This window comes from Triticum aestivum, chromosome 2A, assembly GCF_018294505.1.
Source record: "Triticum aestivum cultivar Chinese Spring chromosome 2A, IWGSC CS RefSeq v2.1, whole genome shotgun sequence".
NCBI lineage: Eukaryota > Viridiplantae > Streptophyta > Magnoliopsida > Poales > Poaceae > Triticum > Triticum aestivum.
The window spans coordinates 5,679,457-5,695,486 of NC_057797.1; the positions used below are offsets into that span (position 1 = coordinate 5,679,457).

Below are 16,030 nucleotides of genomic sequence, written 5' to 3' on the forward strand. Positions count from 1 at the left end.
AATGAGATAGTTAAGTTTCAGAAAAGTCCGAAACACACACACATGTACATGGGTATGTATATTGCATTACCGTAAATTTGCATGATGAAATACATTTTGGCATGAGCTACACACAAAAAATCATGTACTCCGACTTTTATAGTGAATAGTACATGTGGTAGAAATGCATGACTCCAATAATACTGCACCTACCAACGTTTTACGAACGCTTTATGTCACCTTCTAAACTAAATCTCCTCCCCCTGAATTTTAGTGAGGTGGGCCTCGGTGGGCGGGTTTGTGACGCACCGCGGGTGGAACTCGGTGCTGGAGGCGATGATTGCGGGCGTGCCGATGCTGGTGTGGCCACTGTACCCGGAGCAGCGGAAGAACCGGGTGTTCCCGGAGAATGGTGGAGGGGTACGACCACGAGGGGGAGGTGGTGGATGCCGGCGAGGTGGAGAAGAAGGTGCGGTGGCTGATGGAGTCCGACGGCCGGAGCGTGCTCCGGGAGCGCATGCTGGCGGCCATGCGAAGGGCCAAGGAGGCGTTGGTCGGACGTGACGCTCACCAAGCTGGTGGAGGGCTGGACGGGAGACCATGTCGGCTCGGCTGAGAAGCCATAAGGTGTAACGCCAATAATGGAGGTCAAGCCAATCACCTGCAAACATCTGTATTAATCCACTGTCATGGCAATCTGATAAGCCCGAAAGGATGCACGCTTATGATTATGAAACAAAGAAGAAAGTACACATGAACAAAGCTTGTAAACAAGTTGAAAATGAGATACTTAATTATTAGAAAAGTCCGAAAAATACACATGTACTTGGATTTGTATATGCATGACAAAATACATTTTGGTGTGAGCTACACACAAAAAGTCATGTACTTTTATAGCGAAATAGCATATGTGGTAGAAGGAAATACACGACTCTGCTGCTCGACCAGCTGCTGCTGCATAAATCACCATAGCCACTATATGAGTAGCACATGCATCTCCCATTTCTCTACAGAGAACTAATTTCTGCAGGAATTGTGTTGGTCTCCATCTCCTAACCCAATCCCTGATGCTATTTATCCCTAACTTAACTTTCCCTCCCTCTAAAAACATGTTCGCTTGGACTTTGATGCATCACAATAGCTAACACTAAATGCAAAATCTGCAGCCTATAGACTTAGAGCATCTCCAACAGGCGCCGGTCGCGCCGCGCGCAAAAAACAGATATGTCGCGCGCGCATCGTCTGGTTTGGCGCGGCGCGCAGCGCTAGGCGCGCGTGACTCGTACAAACAATATATGCATTCGAAAACAGAAGCAAAAAGATCAAAACAAACAAAAATAAAGAGTTCAATTTCGTTTATTACAACTCAAACAAACAATTTTTTATCGTTCAATACAACAAATAGTGCAATTAAACACAACAAATAGTTCAACAATACAATAGCGAACGCACAAATCATGATGCTCTTTGTCGTTCATTCCATGCCCACCACTCCTCAATGAGATCCTTCTGAAGATCATTATGCGCTGCGGGACGTCGAATGGTATGATAGGAGGCAACAAAACGGGCCACCCTTTTCAGCCCTCCGTCGCACTCGCACGGGATGTCCCAAGAGCTCATACTGAGAGTAGTCTACATCTTGGCCACGCTCATTCTCGATGATCATGTTGTGCATGATCACACAAGCATGCATTATGTACCAAAGCATATTCTGATCCCAAAATCTAGCCGGTCCTCTCACAATAGCAAATTGGGCTTGCAAAATCCCAAAAACTCTCTCCACATCTTTTCTAGCCGCCGCCTGAGCATTGTGAAAATCAAGATTTTTCTTACCTTCTGGCTTTTTTAACGGCTTGACAAAGGTTTGCCACTTTGGATAGATGCCATCCGCTAGATAATAGCCATAGTTGTATGTACGATCATTTGCTACAAACTGCACCGGTGGCAACTCCCCATTTGTAATCTTACTCATCAGTGGTGACCGGTTGACAACATTGATGTCATTCAAAGATCCAGGCATTCCAAAGAATGCATGCCAAATCCAAGTCTCTTGATCGGCCACCGCTTCAAGGATTATAGTGGAACCTTTTTTTGGCCAGGGAATTGCCCATGCCATGCCTTTGGACAATTCTTCCAAGTCCAATGCATGCAATCTATTGAGCCAAGCATGCCAGGAAAACCGCGAGCTTTGTTCATCGCTAAAAGCCTTGCGACGTCTTCAACATTGGGAGATCTCAAATACTCCTCGCCAAACACTTGCACAATTCCGACTGCGAAGCGCTTGACACACATGATGGCTTGGCTCTCACCCATAGCCAAGTGATCATCAACTAGATCAGCCGGTATACCGTATGCCAACATACGCAAAGCGGCTGTCACCTTCTGAAAGGTGCTATGCCCGAGCTCTCCGGCGGCATTCCTCCTTTGCTGAAAAAGCGGTCATGACTCACTAGTTTCTCTGCAATGCGCCTGAACAACTCGGTGCTCATCCTAAACCGGCGACGAAAATACGACTCGGGGTATGTGGGATTCTCCGCAAAATAATGCCTGATCAATCTGTTGTGGGCATCGATCCTATCCCTCCAAAAATTTTGACGACCCATAACCGAACCACCGTGCTTCGGTTTTTTATTAATATGCATAGCTAGGATCATTGCAAGATCCTCCTCCTCTTCCATATCAATTTCTTCTTCGGAAGAATCATACGACGAACTCATCTACAATGTTGAACACTATGATATAAATACAAAACTACAATCAACATGCACGAAATTCATGGCTTTTGAGCAATACATACCTTCTAGGCGTTTTGTCGAACACCTTGCGGGCGCCGAGCGGCAGCGAGCACGCGGGCGCTATTCGTCGGAGACTAGCACGCGCGCGGGGCGGCGGGACTAGAGGGGGGCCGGAGAAAGCGCGCGCGGGGCGGGGATAGGCCGGGGAAGCGCCGGAACGGTCGCCGGGTGGCGCGGTCGGCGGCGACGGCGCGGCTGGAGGGGGGGGGGGGGTGGGAGGTGCGAGCGAGCACGCTAGAGTCCAGCGCGCGGGAGCGGGCGCAGCAAATAAGCGGCGCGATTGCGTTTCGGCCCGCGCGCTGGACTAGGTGTGCCGCGCGCGCGGTTTTCGCGCGCCCGCTGGAGCAACTATTTCGGTTGCGCGCGCTAAAATGGGGGATTTTGCGGTGCGGCGCTAGTTTGGCGTGCCTGTTGAAGATGCTCTTAGAAAAGGAGCAGAGCAACACCGAATATTTGTCGCCCGACCTCTGCCGCTCCCGGGGCATCATCATCAACACGTTCCGCTCATTGGAGCCGCGCGCCGTTGAGGCGATCGGTGCCGGGCTGTGCACGCCGCCCGGCCTGCCGACGCCACCGGTGCACTGCATCGGGCCGCTGATAAAGTCGGCAGAGGTGGGCGTGAAGCGCGGCGGCGAGTGCCTGGCATGGCTTGACGCACAACCAGAGGGCAGCGTGGTGTTCCTCTGCTTTGGCAGCCTGGGCGTGTTTAGCACGGCGCATATCAGGGAGATCGGCGTCGGCCTGGAGGTGAGCGACCTGAGATTTCTATGGGTGGTTCGCAGCCTGCCGAACGAGGACCTGACCAAGAAGTTTGAGGAGCCGCCAGAGCCGGACCTAGGCACGCTCCTCCTGGAGGGCTTCATAGCCAGGAGGCGGACAGAGGGCTGGTGGTGAAGACATGGGCGCCGTAGCGGGACGTGCTGGCGCACGGCGCGGTGGGCGGGTTCGTGATGCGCTTTGGGTGGAACTCGATGCTGGAGGTGGTGATGGCAGGCGTGTCGATGCTGGCATGGCCGCTGTACTCGGAGCAGCGGCTGAACCGGGTGTTCCTGGAGAAGGAGCTGGGGCTGGCCACGGCGGTGGAGGGGTACGAGAGTGAGCTGGTGGAGGCCGGCGGGGCGGAGAAGAAGGTGAGGTGGCTGATGGAGTCCGACGGTGGGAGGGTGCTCCGGGAGCGCACGCTGGCTGCCATGACAAGGGCCAAGGAGGCGCTGGCTGAGGGCGGGGAGATGGATGTGACGCTCACCAAGCTGGTAGAGGGATGGACGGAAGACCATGCCGGCTCGGCTGAGAAGCGATAAGGTGTAATGCCAAAAATGGAGGTCAAGCCAATCACCTGCAAACATCTGTATTAGTCCACCGTTATGGCAATCTGATAAGCCCAAAAGGATGCACACTTATGATTGTGAAGTAATGGTCAAATTGAGCAGATTATACAAGCAGAAAAAGAACCCTGCACTTCTAATTTTGTCCTATGTACAACAAGAAAAGAATAAATCTCTATAAATAGTGCTTACAAGTGCAAATCCCCATCTTACAAGAACCATATTCCATTTATATATCAACACCAGAACATAAGTATATGTCTGGGCATGGCTAATTCGACCGTAAGAATCCTAATTCTGCATATGAGGCAATGAACATTCAGAGAATGGACAGAACACAAAGCAACAACTGTATGCTCTTCCAACAAGAAAGATAGAGTACATCGAGGATGACACTACAAAGACATCCTCTAAAAAAAACACTGCAAAGACATGATGATATCATTTGTGGCCACAAAGCACCTAAAAGTAAGCAACATAGACATTCATCGCCGCAATGGAAATACGTATGTACGGATTAGCACCTAAACGTGGATAGCTAGAACATCGAAAAAAGGAGCTACATCATCTGTATACAATGCATGATATGTTTGACATGTCAAAAGATGATCTTCAAATAATTATATACATACTCTATGTACAGTACAAAACTACACACCTTTATGCATTGACACGAGAAATGTACATTTGAGAATCAAAACCTGACAAATAATCTTTCTTTCCAAATATGTACACTCTTAAATTACATAGCCATAGACACAACAAATGGCTATTTACTTCTTGAGCTCCTTTTCAAGTTCCAAGCAATTAATGTACTGCAATTACAAGTCAACAATCAAAAAGGGGGTCAACCAACATGTAACCCATGTATACAAATGGGAACCGATACTGATCCTAGGTATTACGGTGATGCTGAACGGAATTCAACTAGTGAAGCATACAATCCATCTTTGATGTTGACCAAGGACTCATGACTTCCTTTCTCCACTATTGCACCATCTTTGAGAACTGCAATGATATCGACGCCTTTGATAGTAGATAGGCGGTGTGCCACGACAATCGTGGTCCTGCCAACCATCACATGATCTAAGGCATTCTGCACAATTCGCTCAGATTCTGCATCCAAGGCGCTAGTTGCTTCGTCGAGTAGTAGTATCTTAGGATCTTTGAGTATCGCCCTCGCAATAGCCACCCGCTGCTTCTGGCCACCGGATAGTTGTGTCCCTCTCTCCCCAATGGAGGTGCCATATCCTTGAGGAAGGCTTGATATGAACTCATGTGCATTGGATATTTTCGCAGCTGCAATGAGCTCCTCTTCGGTGACGTCCCCGTCCTTACCATAGGCTATGTTGGCACGTATTGTGTCATTGGAGAGTACAGGCTCTTGGCTCACCAGTCCAATTTGGTCTCTAAACCAATTGATGTTTAAGCTCTTGATTTCCACTCCATCCAATTGAATGGTACCTGAATCGGGATTGTAGAATCTCTCCAATAGTGTGATTACAGTTGACTTGCCGCTACCACTCTCTCCAACAAGTGCAACAATCTATATAAGAGCATATCGAAAGCAAGCTCCTAAGTGCATGGTTGTACAAGATATGACAATGCAATTATTATATGAGAAGTAGGCTAACCTTTCCAGAGGGTATGTGCAAGGTAAAGTCATGGAAGATTTGAATATCTAGGCGAGTTGGGTACTTGAAGCTGACATGTTGGAAATCAATGTTTCCCTTGACCTCATCTAATGTCAAACCCTGATTGCTGCTTGAATCAATTTTGGATATTCGGTCTAGCAAAGTAAATATAGAGATAGCTGAATCCTTTGCTTTTTTTGAATCAGAGGCCATTGCACTTGTTTCAGATACTCCCATAGTTGCTAAGACCAGTGCAAAGAAAACCTGCAAAGTATGACTTACTAAGTGAAATGACATCATGATAGAACTATGGAAAAAATATGGAGAAGATAATCCTTAGTGAGTAACTTTACAGGTGAAATAATGCATCTACATACCTTAAAAACTTCACCAAAATTTGATTTGCCTTGTTGCACGAATTGCCCCCCGACATAGAAACAAAGGCCGTATGTGAGGTACAATGTCAAGTAAGAGAAACCAAATCCAATACCCCCAACTATTCCTGTTTTGACTCCTTGATTCACTGAGGCTTCACATTTATGATCATATATTCTTGTAATTCTTTTCTCAGAACAAAAGGAAGCTATTGTCCTTATACTACTAACTGCATCCGTGGCCACTTGACTTGCATCTTCATACATCATCTGGAGAATGACCAATCTATAATCGTTAACTTCAAAAGTTTTGAGGAAATAAAAATGAAGCAAGTGTCAATTCTTACTACGCTTGATGAAGTAGAAGATTTCTATGTCTGAACTCATAAACATATTGAATATTTTTCTTTATCTTCTATCTTCACTATTTTTTAAATGGAGCCTATCATGGTTCATCCACCTATTCAGCTTCCCTTTCACATCTTGCTAATAATCTTGCACAAACAATTGTAGGAGAACTAATCAAAATACAATGAAGCTCCCCTCATTACAATCTAAGTTCACCACCTTCTTCAAATTTCTGCATGGATCACGGCACGGGAAATAAAAGTACTATGACAGGCCGTAACTATGGGGCCAAGGACACCGTGTGAGAATGTAAGCCAAGCATGAACACTCATTGTGACACTACTCAAGATGGAACTCATATGTGCCCAATAGGATATGGGGTATATGAAATAGGGTGAGCCATTGAACTTGAATTGATGTAACATGTAGAAAAAAGCACAAATAATGAGGTAGTGGTTCCAGGTTGATAGTAGAAAACTTACTTTTTGTACTTTATTACCCCCCAAAGTTTCCCAAAAGGTGTGTTTTTAGAAATAATGACAACCAATAACGTCTAGTACACTGCCATCTAGTAGATTTAGATTTACTTTATTAAGTCATATGCGTAAATAAATCTCGGAAGATACTTTCATAATGTATAATTTCCTTGGCGTTTTCTATGTATTATGGGGCAAATTAGTGGTAAAGTTATATTTTTGTGCCTAAGTCCAAAGCAACAACATTTATGGAACTATTGGGTTCATTTAATTTTTAGGAATTATTCAAAAAAATCATATTACTTGGCAACAACCCAACAATTTTATTTAGCTAATTACCTTAGCATCTTGACTAAAACCATTCAAGAACTTCACGTGGGCATAACTTTCAAGACCCACAAGTGGAATCACACACATGGTGATCAAAGCGAGCTTCCAGTCGGCTATCATAGCAATGACAACTCCTGTGACAAGCGTTGAGCTAAGTTGAATAATTAATGACAAGTTATCGCCCACTAAACGCCGGACGTTCAAAGCGTCAATTGATAGTCTTGCACCAAGTGCTCCGCTGTAAGATATAATTTGGCAGTTATAGTACCTGAAAGTAGTGTTCATGAAATCTATAGTAGGAAGAGAATCCAAGAGATCAAAGCTGCACACACCTGGAATTTCTAGGATCATCAAACCAAGCAACTTCTTGGTGAACAATGCTTTGAAATGACAAAGCTCGGATGCGCTCTATAAGCTTGCCTCCGGCTATTCCAAATAATAAGAACTCTGCTGGTATTGTGATTACTGATATGATACCCATAACAAAGCACATCATACCCCAAAAACTTGTATCACTTCTCAGTTTATCTGGTGGCTCATATAAAGATTTAATTGCACTTGAAATCACTAAACCAAACATTGGAAAAACAACTCCATGAACTGCTGCAGCTAAGGATCCTAATATAAGAATAGGTACCTCTGGCTTGTTAAGAATTGCTAGACGTACCATAGGATCTTTCTTTCCTGCCTCTCCCCCATCATTCTTCTCTTTTTGATTCTTTCCATGTGTATCATATTCTCCAAGCAAATCAATTGTGCTAGGTAGCCCCAAGGGGAGTGTGAAAGAAAGCTCAGTATCATTCCCTAGTGAAGCACTAATCGACCGCTTCAATGATAGGCTTGTACTTGATCTTGGGGTAGATAGTCGATGGTCTATTTTCTGCTCTACATGACTTTCTTGGAGAAGAATAAGTTGAGAGTATGCACCATCTAAGTTTAGTATTAATTCATCATGGGAACCTATGTAGAATATATGTAGAAATATGAACAACTTAGTTTAAAATGTGCCAAATAGGTGATTGATAAGAAGTGAACGGTGGAAATGGGGATCATGACCTTGTTCAACTATCTTTCCTTGTTGAATAACTGATATGCAATCCACATTTCTCACAGTAGTTAGACGATGTGCAACCACAAGCGTAGTTCTGTCCAGCATGATCCTATCCAATGCCTCCTGAACTATCCTCTCCGACTCCACATCCAATGCGCTAGTAGCCTCATCTAACAAAAGTATTTTGGGGTTTTTAATGATTGCCCTAGCAATTGCAATCCTTTGCTTTTGTCCTCCTGAAAGTTGAGCACCACGCTGGCCAACCATTGTGTCATAACCCTGGTACAAGATAAATGTAAATATTAGCACTCAACTCAAATGCAAGAACTTGGAATTACATAGTGAATGTTTCACGCACATTGGGCAACTTATCGATGAAATTTGCTGCGTTGGCGAGCTTAGCGGCTCTCTTGATCTCCTCAATTGTTGCATCTTCTTTTCCATATGTTATGTTATCTTTAATTGATGTCATAAAGAGACAGGGCTCTTGGCCAACAAGAGAAATTTTCCTTCTTATCGAATCAAGTTGTAAATCTTTGATATTAACCCCATCAATCGAAACCTCACCAGCTTGCGGATCGTAGAATCTCTCTACAAGACTAATCACAGTTGACTTGCCACTCCCACTCTCTCCAACTATAGCCATTGTAGTGCCACTAGGCACATGTAGTGAGAATCCATCAAATATTAGTTGCCCACGCCTCGTTGGGTAGCTAAAATAGACATCCTTCAGCTCAATATCACCCCTCATATCTACTAGCTGCTTATCACTATTGTTGTTAGGGTCAATCTCTGGTTTCCTTTTGATCGTTGTGAATAACCTATGTGCTGCCGATTGTCCTTCTATAAAGGCAGTCATACATGGGGCTGCATTACCCAAAGACCTACAATAAACAATTGACAAATTTCACTGCCAAGGATCATTATGGTATGGATTCTACTTCAGGGTAGGAGTAAAAACTCACATCGCCCCAGTCATGATAGCCAATAAGACAGTGATGACTTGTCCTCCTGTGTATCCTTTTGCAAGTACCAACTTTCCACCGTACCATATGGCCAAACCATAGCTAGAGTAGAATACGAACAAAACATATGCCATGCCAAAGCCATTGGTAAGTCCTTCCTGAACATCAGTCTTGTATGCTTTGTGTATTTGTTTATTGTATGATATGATGGCCTTCTTCTCTCCATTGAAAGAAACAACCTGGACATATATAGCCACAAGATAACTTTCTGGGTACACGGAAATTCATTTATAATAACCAATGTTTAAATGCTCTGTGAACTGAACTTACTATTTTTATGGATCCAATTGTCTGTTCGACAATGTTCCCCGCATTACTGTATGATGCTTGACCTCTGCTAGAGATTTTTGACAATACTTTTTCCACTACTCCTGCAGCAAATACAACTGGAGGTACGCATGCCAACATGACAAGAGATAAAATCCATCCTTTCACAAAACCTACAATGAAACCACCAAGGAAAGCAGCCACGAGTTTTTGGAACTTGCCGACCTGGGGAATTTTACAATGCATATATATCTATGTCAATTTTAATATGAGTTGCAATTTGATGAATATTTTTTTCTTGTTTCTCTTCAATTGACTTGGAGAAAGTCGTTACCTTCTCACCAATAGCATCTTGAACTAGCACGGTATCACCAGACATTTTTGAAACTACTTGCCCAGTTGTCATTTCTGTGTCAAAGAATGAAATATCCTGTCTCAAGACAGATTTGAGGTATTGAGATCGAATGAGTGCTGCCTGCCTTTCACCAGTAATTGTCCAGCATGACACCTCTGCACACAAAAAGGTGGCTTATCCTACCTTGATGTGATGATCATTGCATCGCATACGTGTGGTTCAATTTTGTTGTAGATGTGTTACGTGAATACATTTTTTCAGCCATCATTACTAATGGAGTTTTAACATGTCTGTTCATCTATCTTCTTCTTGTTGAAATACAAAACATGTTAAGACCGTTCACCTTATATTCCGGGTTTTTCTATATACTATTCAAATACGAACTATAAGAACATAACTTGGAATCATGCCATGACGATAACTTGCAAATATAAAACGCTACTTTGTGCATTAAACACCATTTCTCAAGCATGTCCAACAATTGCCTGGTATCTTAGTAGGTCGTGCAAACACATATGAATACGTCGACAAAGTATCGTGCTCACGAAGAAAGGATATGACTGCTGCTCCGATACCCAAGTAGACAAAGTTCAAAACCACCTGTATTAATGAAATGACAACAAGGTGAAAATGTATTAATATGTTTACTGTCTTACACTATCCTACATAACCATTCAAAGTATTTACATTTAAGTGTAATTCAATATAACCATATTATTTTGTGATAAATTGCCTATATGGAATAGTCGGGCTATTGCTAGCTATAAACTAGGTCAAATAGTAGAGCAATTCGGAGGTATAGTGCAATCACTAGTATAGCGGAACATCGAAAGGTCATGTAGCATTTTGGAGTCCCAAAAATATATAATTGAATTGTAGAGACACTATAGCAAGCTATTTAACACTAGAATGTTGTATGACAAAAAAACATGTCGATTTTATTTGTACTACGTGATTTGGGTTAGATTGACGAGTGGCATTAAAACGGAGATGATGCACACACAAGGACATTTCCAGATCTAACTTGCCAACAAACGCTGGATAAAAACTCTTAAAGAGTAGGGGCATGTGTAAGAAAGACAATCCCGCTTCCGTTTCTAGATCGAATAAGTGAACTCTAGATCACCAACATCAATGATACACCTTCAAAGGGGGAGACAACATTTCTAGTACCATTCCATATCCAATAAGTAAAGGCCATATCAGGAGCCTTCAATATGTAGAGCATTAACTTAAGCTTGGACCGCCACAACATCCTCACCGCCAAATCCAAATTATAAATGACATATCTCATCTCATTCCAAGCCCCCTATACCACCACCAAAAACTATCAAAAACCTCTCAAGCATATGCTGCTCCACATCCTAAGAACATCACTCTACCTTAAACATGTCTCCCTGTCTAGTTGTGGCGAGAAGAGGGAAGAGGCAGAAATGGTTGAGGTGACGATTACAGTTCAGCCTCAAGTGTCACATGTGTGCAGCTTAGGAGCTATGGACTTGATCTGTCTACTTTACTTAGAAATTTAGGGCCGATTGTGATGGCTTGTATCGATTTGCTATTGGGCTATATATTGTTCCTATATTTGGTTGATGTCTTCTATGGGTAACACGTTTTTTACAGGAACATCTACCTACATTTGTTCATACATGTAAGGTGTTTCGTAGCCTATATTAACCGGTTCTCCCTCTCTCTCCTCGCCCCCCCCCCCTCTCTCTCTCTCTCTCTCTCTCTCTCTCTCTCTTTCCCATGCGCGCTTATATGTGAATGCATGATGTTTTGGTTATTGAGATGGTATCCAATGTGCAAATATTTCCATTATTTATGGCATAAACATATTTAAATAAGATAAGGATGGTGTTTTGGATATTGATGTGGTCTCTATATTCCTAAATACCCTATGTTTTTAGTATTGATGTGTTCCCCAATATGCAAATTTGACCATTATTTATCATGTGAATGCATTCCATTTAAATTTAGTAAATCTTGACAATTCTTATGATAATATAATAACGTTAGTACCACATGATGCACTAGTATACAATAGGACGTGTAAGACGCCTAGTCACAGATGGTTCCAAAAAGTTGTCACTAATGAGGTGGACATGGCTATTTATTTTGAAACCACCACAAATACACCTACATCATACACAATTTTGAGTGGCAACCATGTCACACATGGCTGAAACTTTTAGTCCACTCACAAAAGATTCAACCCATTAGGTATGTTAGGCTTTCATATAAAGGTGCGGATTGAAACGAAATCGCTCGATGCCGCGCCTCTCCCCATCCTCTCTCTCTCTCTCTCTCTTTCTCTCTCTCACACACACACACACACACACACACACACACACAGGAATGCAATAATTGGAAGAACTAGGAATGAATCTAGGTATAATGTGGAGGAACTAGAAACAAAGGAAATAAATAAAGGTTGTTCATCAAGAGAAATAAAGGTTGCTTTGAGAAATATATGACAATATTTATTTACTCCATGCTACCTATTCTTCTCTAACGCCTCAATGATTGATGTGAAGAAAACATGGTCTTATCCTCTCTGCCACCTCCGCCCACCAACACATCGCCCCTCCTCTGTCCACCTCCCGCTCTCAAAATCATTGGCACCATGTCCTCCTAATTTGTTTTCCCCATGCCACCTTCCTTGTGGACCACTCCTCGCGCGATAGCACCACCCCCCCTCAAAGTTCCCTCATGCAACAAGATCAAGAAGCGGTTCAGGCTTAATCCCACCATCAAAGGGGCACTCTGATTCACTCACGGATATTGGCTATTAGGTGGCTTCTCAAGTGAGGATTAAGCCTTCCCCAATATTTCCACACACGGGTCCACATTATGCCATTGAAGAAATCCCCTTGTGTTTCTTCCACTACCGCCAAGTCACCCCAACCCCCCGTTGGTCTCATTCCATCTTCTACACGCACTCTCTTCGCCTAGACTCCCCCTCTCACAGCTCTAAGCAGACGCCATCCCTCCCCCATCGTCACCCTCTTCTCTATCTCTTTCTCCGCTTCTAAACACTTGTGGTTATTGTTTAGTTGCCATTGTAATGCGATGCATATAGGATTAATTAAATTCCTTTTGTTTCTCATATTAATTTTTATTGTGTGCAAATTGTTTCTTTATAAGGGGACTTTTGTTGTAACTTGCAGGAATACTTTCACATATATGGGCATTGCCAAACCGAAATCTCCTATTTGCTGCTTTAAACGGGAAATGGGGTGGCTCTGCCTGAAGGGAAACATAATGAAACGAACATTGGTTCACCATAATAGATTTATTATTTAATCAGTTTAATAATGTGAAATATTTATGTATAGAAAATAAAGATGTGCATGTAGCTGAATATGGATGTTCATATATTCAAAAGAAATGCGCATCTCGTATTTAAAAACTAAATAATCCATGCATATGAAAAGAAATATCATTATATTTGAAAAATAACTGTTCAGATCTTTGAGAAGAGTTCTTTATGTGTGCCTATATTTGTGTTGGTATAATTTTAGAAATGTTCATGCACTTTTCGAAAAGAGAAAAACATAAAAAAAGAGGAGCAATAGACCTAAAAAAATGAACATAGAAAAAAGGAAAAGGATACAAAAAATTAAATAGAAATATTCAAAAAATTAAATTAAAAAATTAATAACAAGGAAATTTCAATAAAATAAAAAATAAACCAGCAAGAAAATAATTTCACATCCCACATTACCACGCGGGTTCACTAGCTGGAAAACTTTTGCACAAACGTCCGTTCTTACCACAAAGAGGGACAAATAGGATTGGATTTGCCACCATAGCAATAGAGGGGTAATCCTATCTGACGCCCGCTAAAACATAATATCAAGCTCCGCACATGAGTGAGCGACGTTGGGCCTGCCAAAGTAGCATTACTGTAGTCATGTGAGCCGGCCTTCCATCAGGTTTATTTTTGCTTGGCTGATTTTTCCATTTTATCATTTTTTCTTATATGATAAAGTATTTGATAATTTTTTAAATGATTGCAAATTGTCTATAAATTTCATGAATTTTTAGATAATATTCACAATTGTTTTCAGAAATGTGCACAAAATTTATAAAATATTCATATTATTCCTAAAAAACTATGATTACAAAAAATATATACGATTTTCTAAAATGTTTACTATAAAAAATGTTTTCCAATTTTTAAAAATGTTGTCGAACTAAAAAAATGATTTTTAATCTGAAAAAATGTTCTCACATTTATAAAAATGTTTAGGCATGTAATAAGTGTGAAACAAAAGAAAAATTAAAAAGCGAATAGAGAAAAAAAAAGGAAAAAAAATTGCCAGAAGCAAACTTCCAATAACGTGAACAAGAGGCCTCACTGTTGACAATTCTTAATATTTAGCTATTTAGATGGCCAGATAATAAAAAGGCCCACTGATAGCGTAACTAGTTTTTATCTCATACTTCCTTGGTTCCAAAAAAATTGAAGTTTTAGGTCTGCCATTAATCAGACTTTTTATGGTTTGACCAAGTTTATAGAAAATTTTACTTTTTTTTACGTACGGAGTATACAGCTATGGATTAAAACGGCTCAACAAAGGCAGGAGGTCACCTTCTACTACGAGTCCAAGTTAGAGAAATGTGGCTAAAATTGATAAGGATGATCATCCCTCTGATTTCTGGCTAATAAACATGGATGGTGTTATAAATTACTCCGTCCGTCCCATAACACCAGTGTAGTGTCAAAAACGTTTTTATATTATAGGACGGAGGGAGTAGAAGTGATTGCACGCTTTCTAGGATATATAACATGGACGACCAAGTTGCAACAAAGTAGGTATAATATATACGTTGTATATATATACATGCCAATAAACCTGCAGCCATGGAAGCAGCTGAGCGCGTGAGACGATCGAGGTTTACCTTGTTGACACGCTGGAGGACGTTGGCGTCGGTGGCGTGGCCAAAAGCGTCGAGGACGTCGCCGAAGAAGACGGTCATGAGGGGCGTGGTCATGCCGTTGGCCAGCGCGGCCACCGTGCCGACCAGCATCAGCAGCTGGTCCTTGCCGTCGGCATGCCGGAACAGCCCCATGAAGGACACCTTCTCGTGCCGCCCCGCGCTCTCCTCTCCCTCGGCAGCGACTGCTGCTGCGTCCATTGTTGCTTTAATTGTGTATGTACCCAATCCCAAAGCCTACATTTCTTCTACTCATTTGCAGGGTATTTATGGGGCAGGCCAATGACTGGAGGTGGAGGAATATTGTAGCGTTGCACACCCGGCCTGTTGCCAGAGTAGGGTATTATTTGTGCTCCACTAACAGCAAAGAGTAGGGAATGACGTAACTGGATTAGAAAGCGTACTTCTGGGCCGTCCTTGGCGTCGATTCTTGATTTATAACAGCCAAGCACATCGTTGAATATTTTATAGATGATGTATACATTGTTTTAAGTCTAGAAGTTTACAACCATATGCTTGAAGAGGTACTGTAACACAACTGCACATTTGTAGACATAGACTTGAACATCGTTGACAATACAGAACTTTTTGACATATGCTCAGTAAAAAATTAAAACATCTAACATTATAATTTACTTGACAACGAATACTTTCATGTTTTTGTGCAAATTTTCGTGAAGAAAGGATATGTGTGGTGGTCGGGCCAAACAATTGCATGCGGTTAGAACACAAACTCACGTTCATTTTCCAAAACAATTTTAGATTCTTTGATCTACTTTTACTATTTTTTCAATTTCATTGGTCTTGGCTTCTTGCCGGAGCAAATGAACCTGAGCTACAAAATGCCTTTCCCAATATGTCATTAGCAAAATATAATAATTTAAAGGTAGACATTTAGGTGTGAGACGATCGACCAAGTTCAGTGATATTGACAAAAAATGAACTTTTCGAGGAATTCAAAACCAAATCTGGCCCTTTGGGTGAGCACCAGTTATGTCATGCGATGAGCTTATATTACAGTAGACAAACGGTGCCGAGTCACCGTGTGCGCTGTTGGTTCAGCAGGACCGGTTGACCGACCTATATATATACGCTGTTTCATAATCATAAATTCATAATCTAAAATT

The 16,030-nt window shown here is 42.2% G+C and overlaps 1 protein-coding gene and 1 pseudogene across 1 annotated transcript; one reads left to right on the forward strand and one right to left on the reverse strand.

The window, feature by feature from the left end:
* The first annotated feature begins 3,191 nt into the window (after positions 1-3,191).
* Positions 3,192-4,075, forward strand: LOC123186867 (phloretin 2'-O-glucosyltransferase-like; annotated as a pseudogene).
* Positions 4,076-5,000: 925 nt separating this feature from the next.
* On the reverse strand, positions 5,001-15,047 carry LOC123186868 (ABC transporter B family member 4). Its single transcript, XM_044598538.1, has 12 exons — positions 14,868-15,047; positions 10,505-10,559; positions 9,939-10,114; positions 9,608-9,829; positions 9,278-9,516; positions 8,671-9,196; positions 8,318-8,591; positions 7,594-8,221; positions 7,271-7,499; positions 6,111-6,377; positions 5,734-5,997; positions 5,001-5,645 (listed from the first exon to the last, which is right to left on the reverse strand). Exons 1-12 carry the CDS (start codon positions 15,036-15,038, stop codon positions 5,001-5,003), a joined length of 3,696 nt encoding a protein of 1,231 aa, XP_044454473.1. The 5' UTR covers positions 15,039-15,047.
* Positions 15,048-16,030: the final 983 nt, after the last annotated feature.

Bases quoted from the DNA above. Each gene is read 5' to 3' on its own strand.
- LOC123186868 (XM_044598538.1), bottom strand. From the start codon at position 15,038: ATGGGGCTGTTCCGGCATGCCGACGGCAAGGACCAGCTGCTGATGCTG. The intron at 9,517-9,607 runs GTAAGTTCAGTT...ATATATGTCCAG, and splicing joins CAATTGGATCCATAAAAATA to GTTGTTTCTTTCAATGGAGA. The intron at 5,998-6,110 runs GTATGTAGATGC...CATACTTTGCAG, and splicing joins ATTTTGGTGAAGTTTTTAAG to GTTTTCTTTGCACTGGTCTT.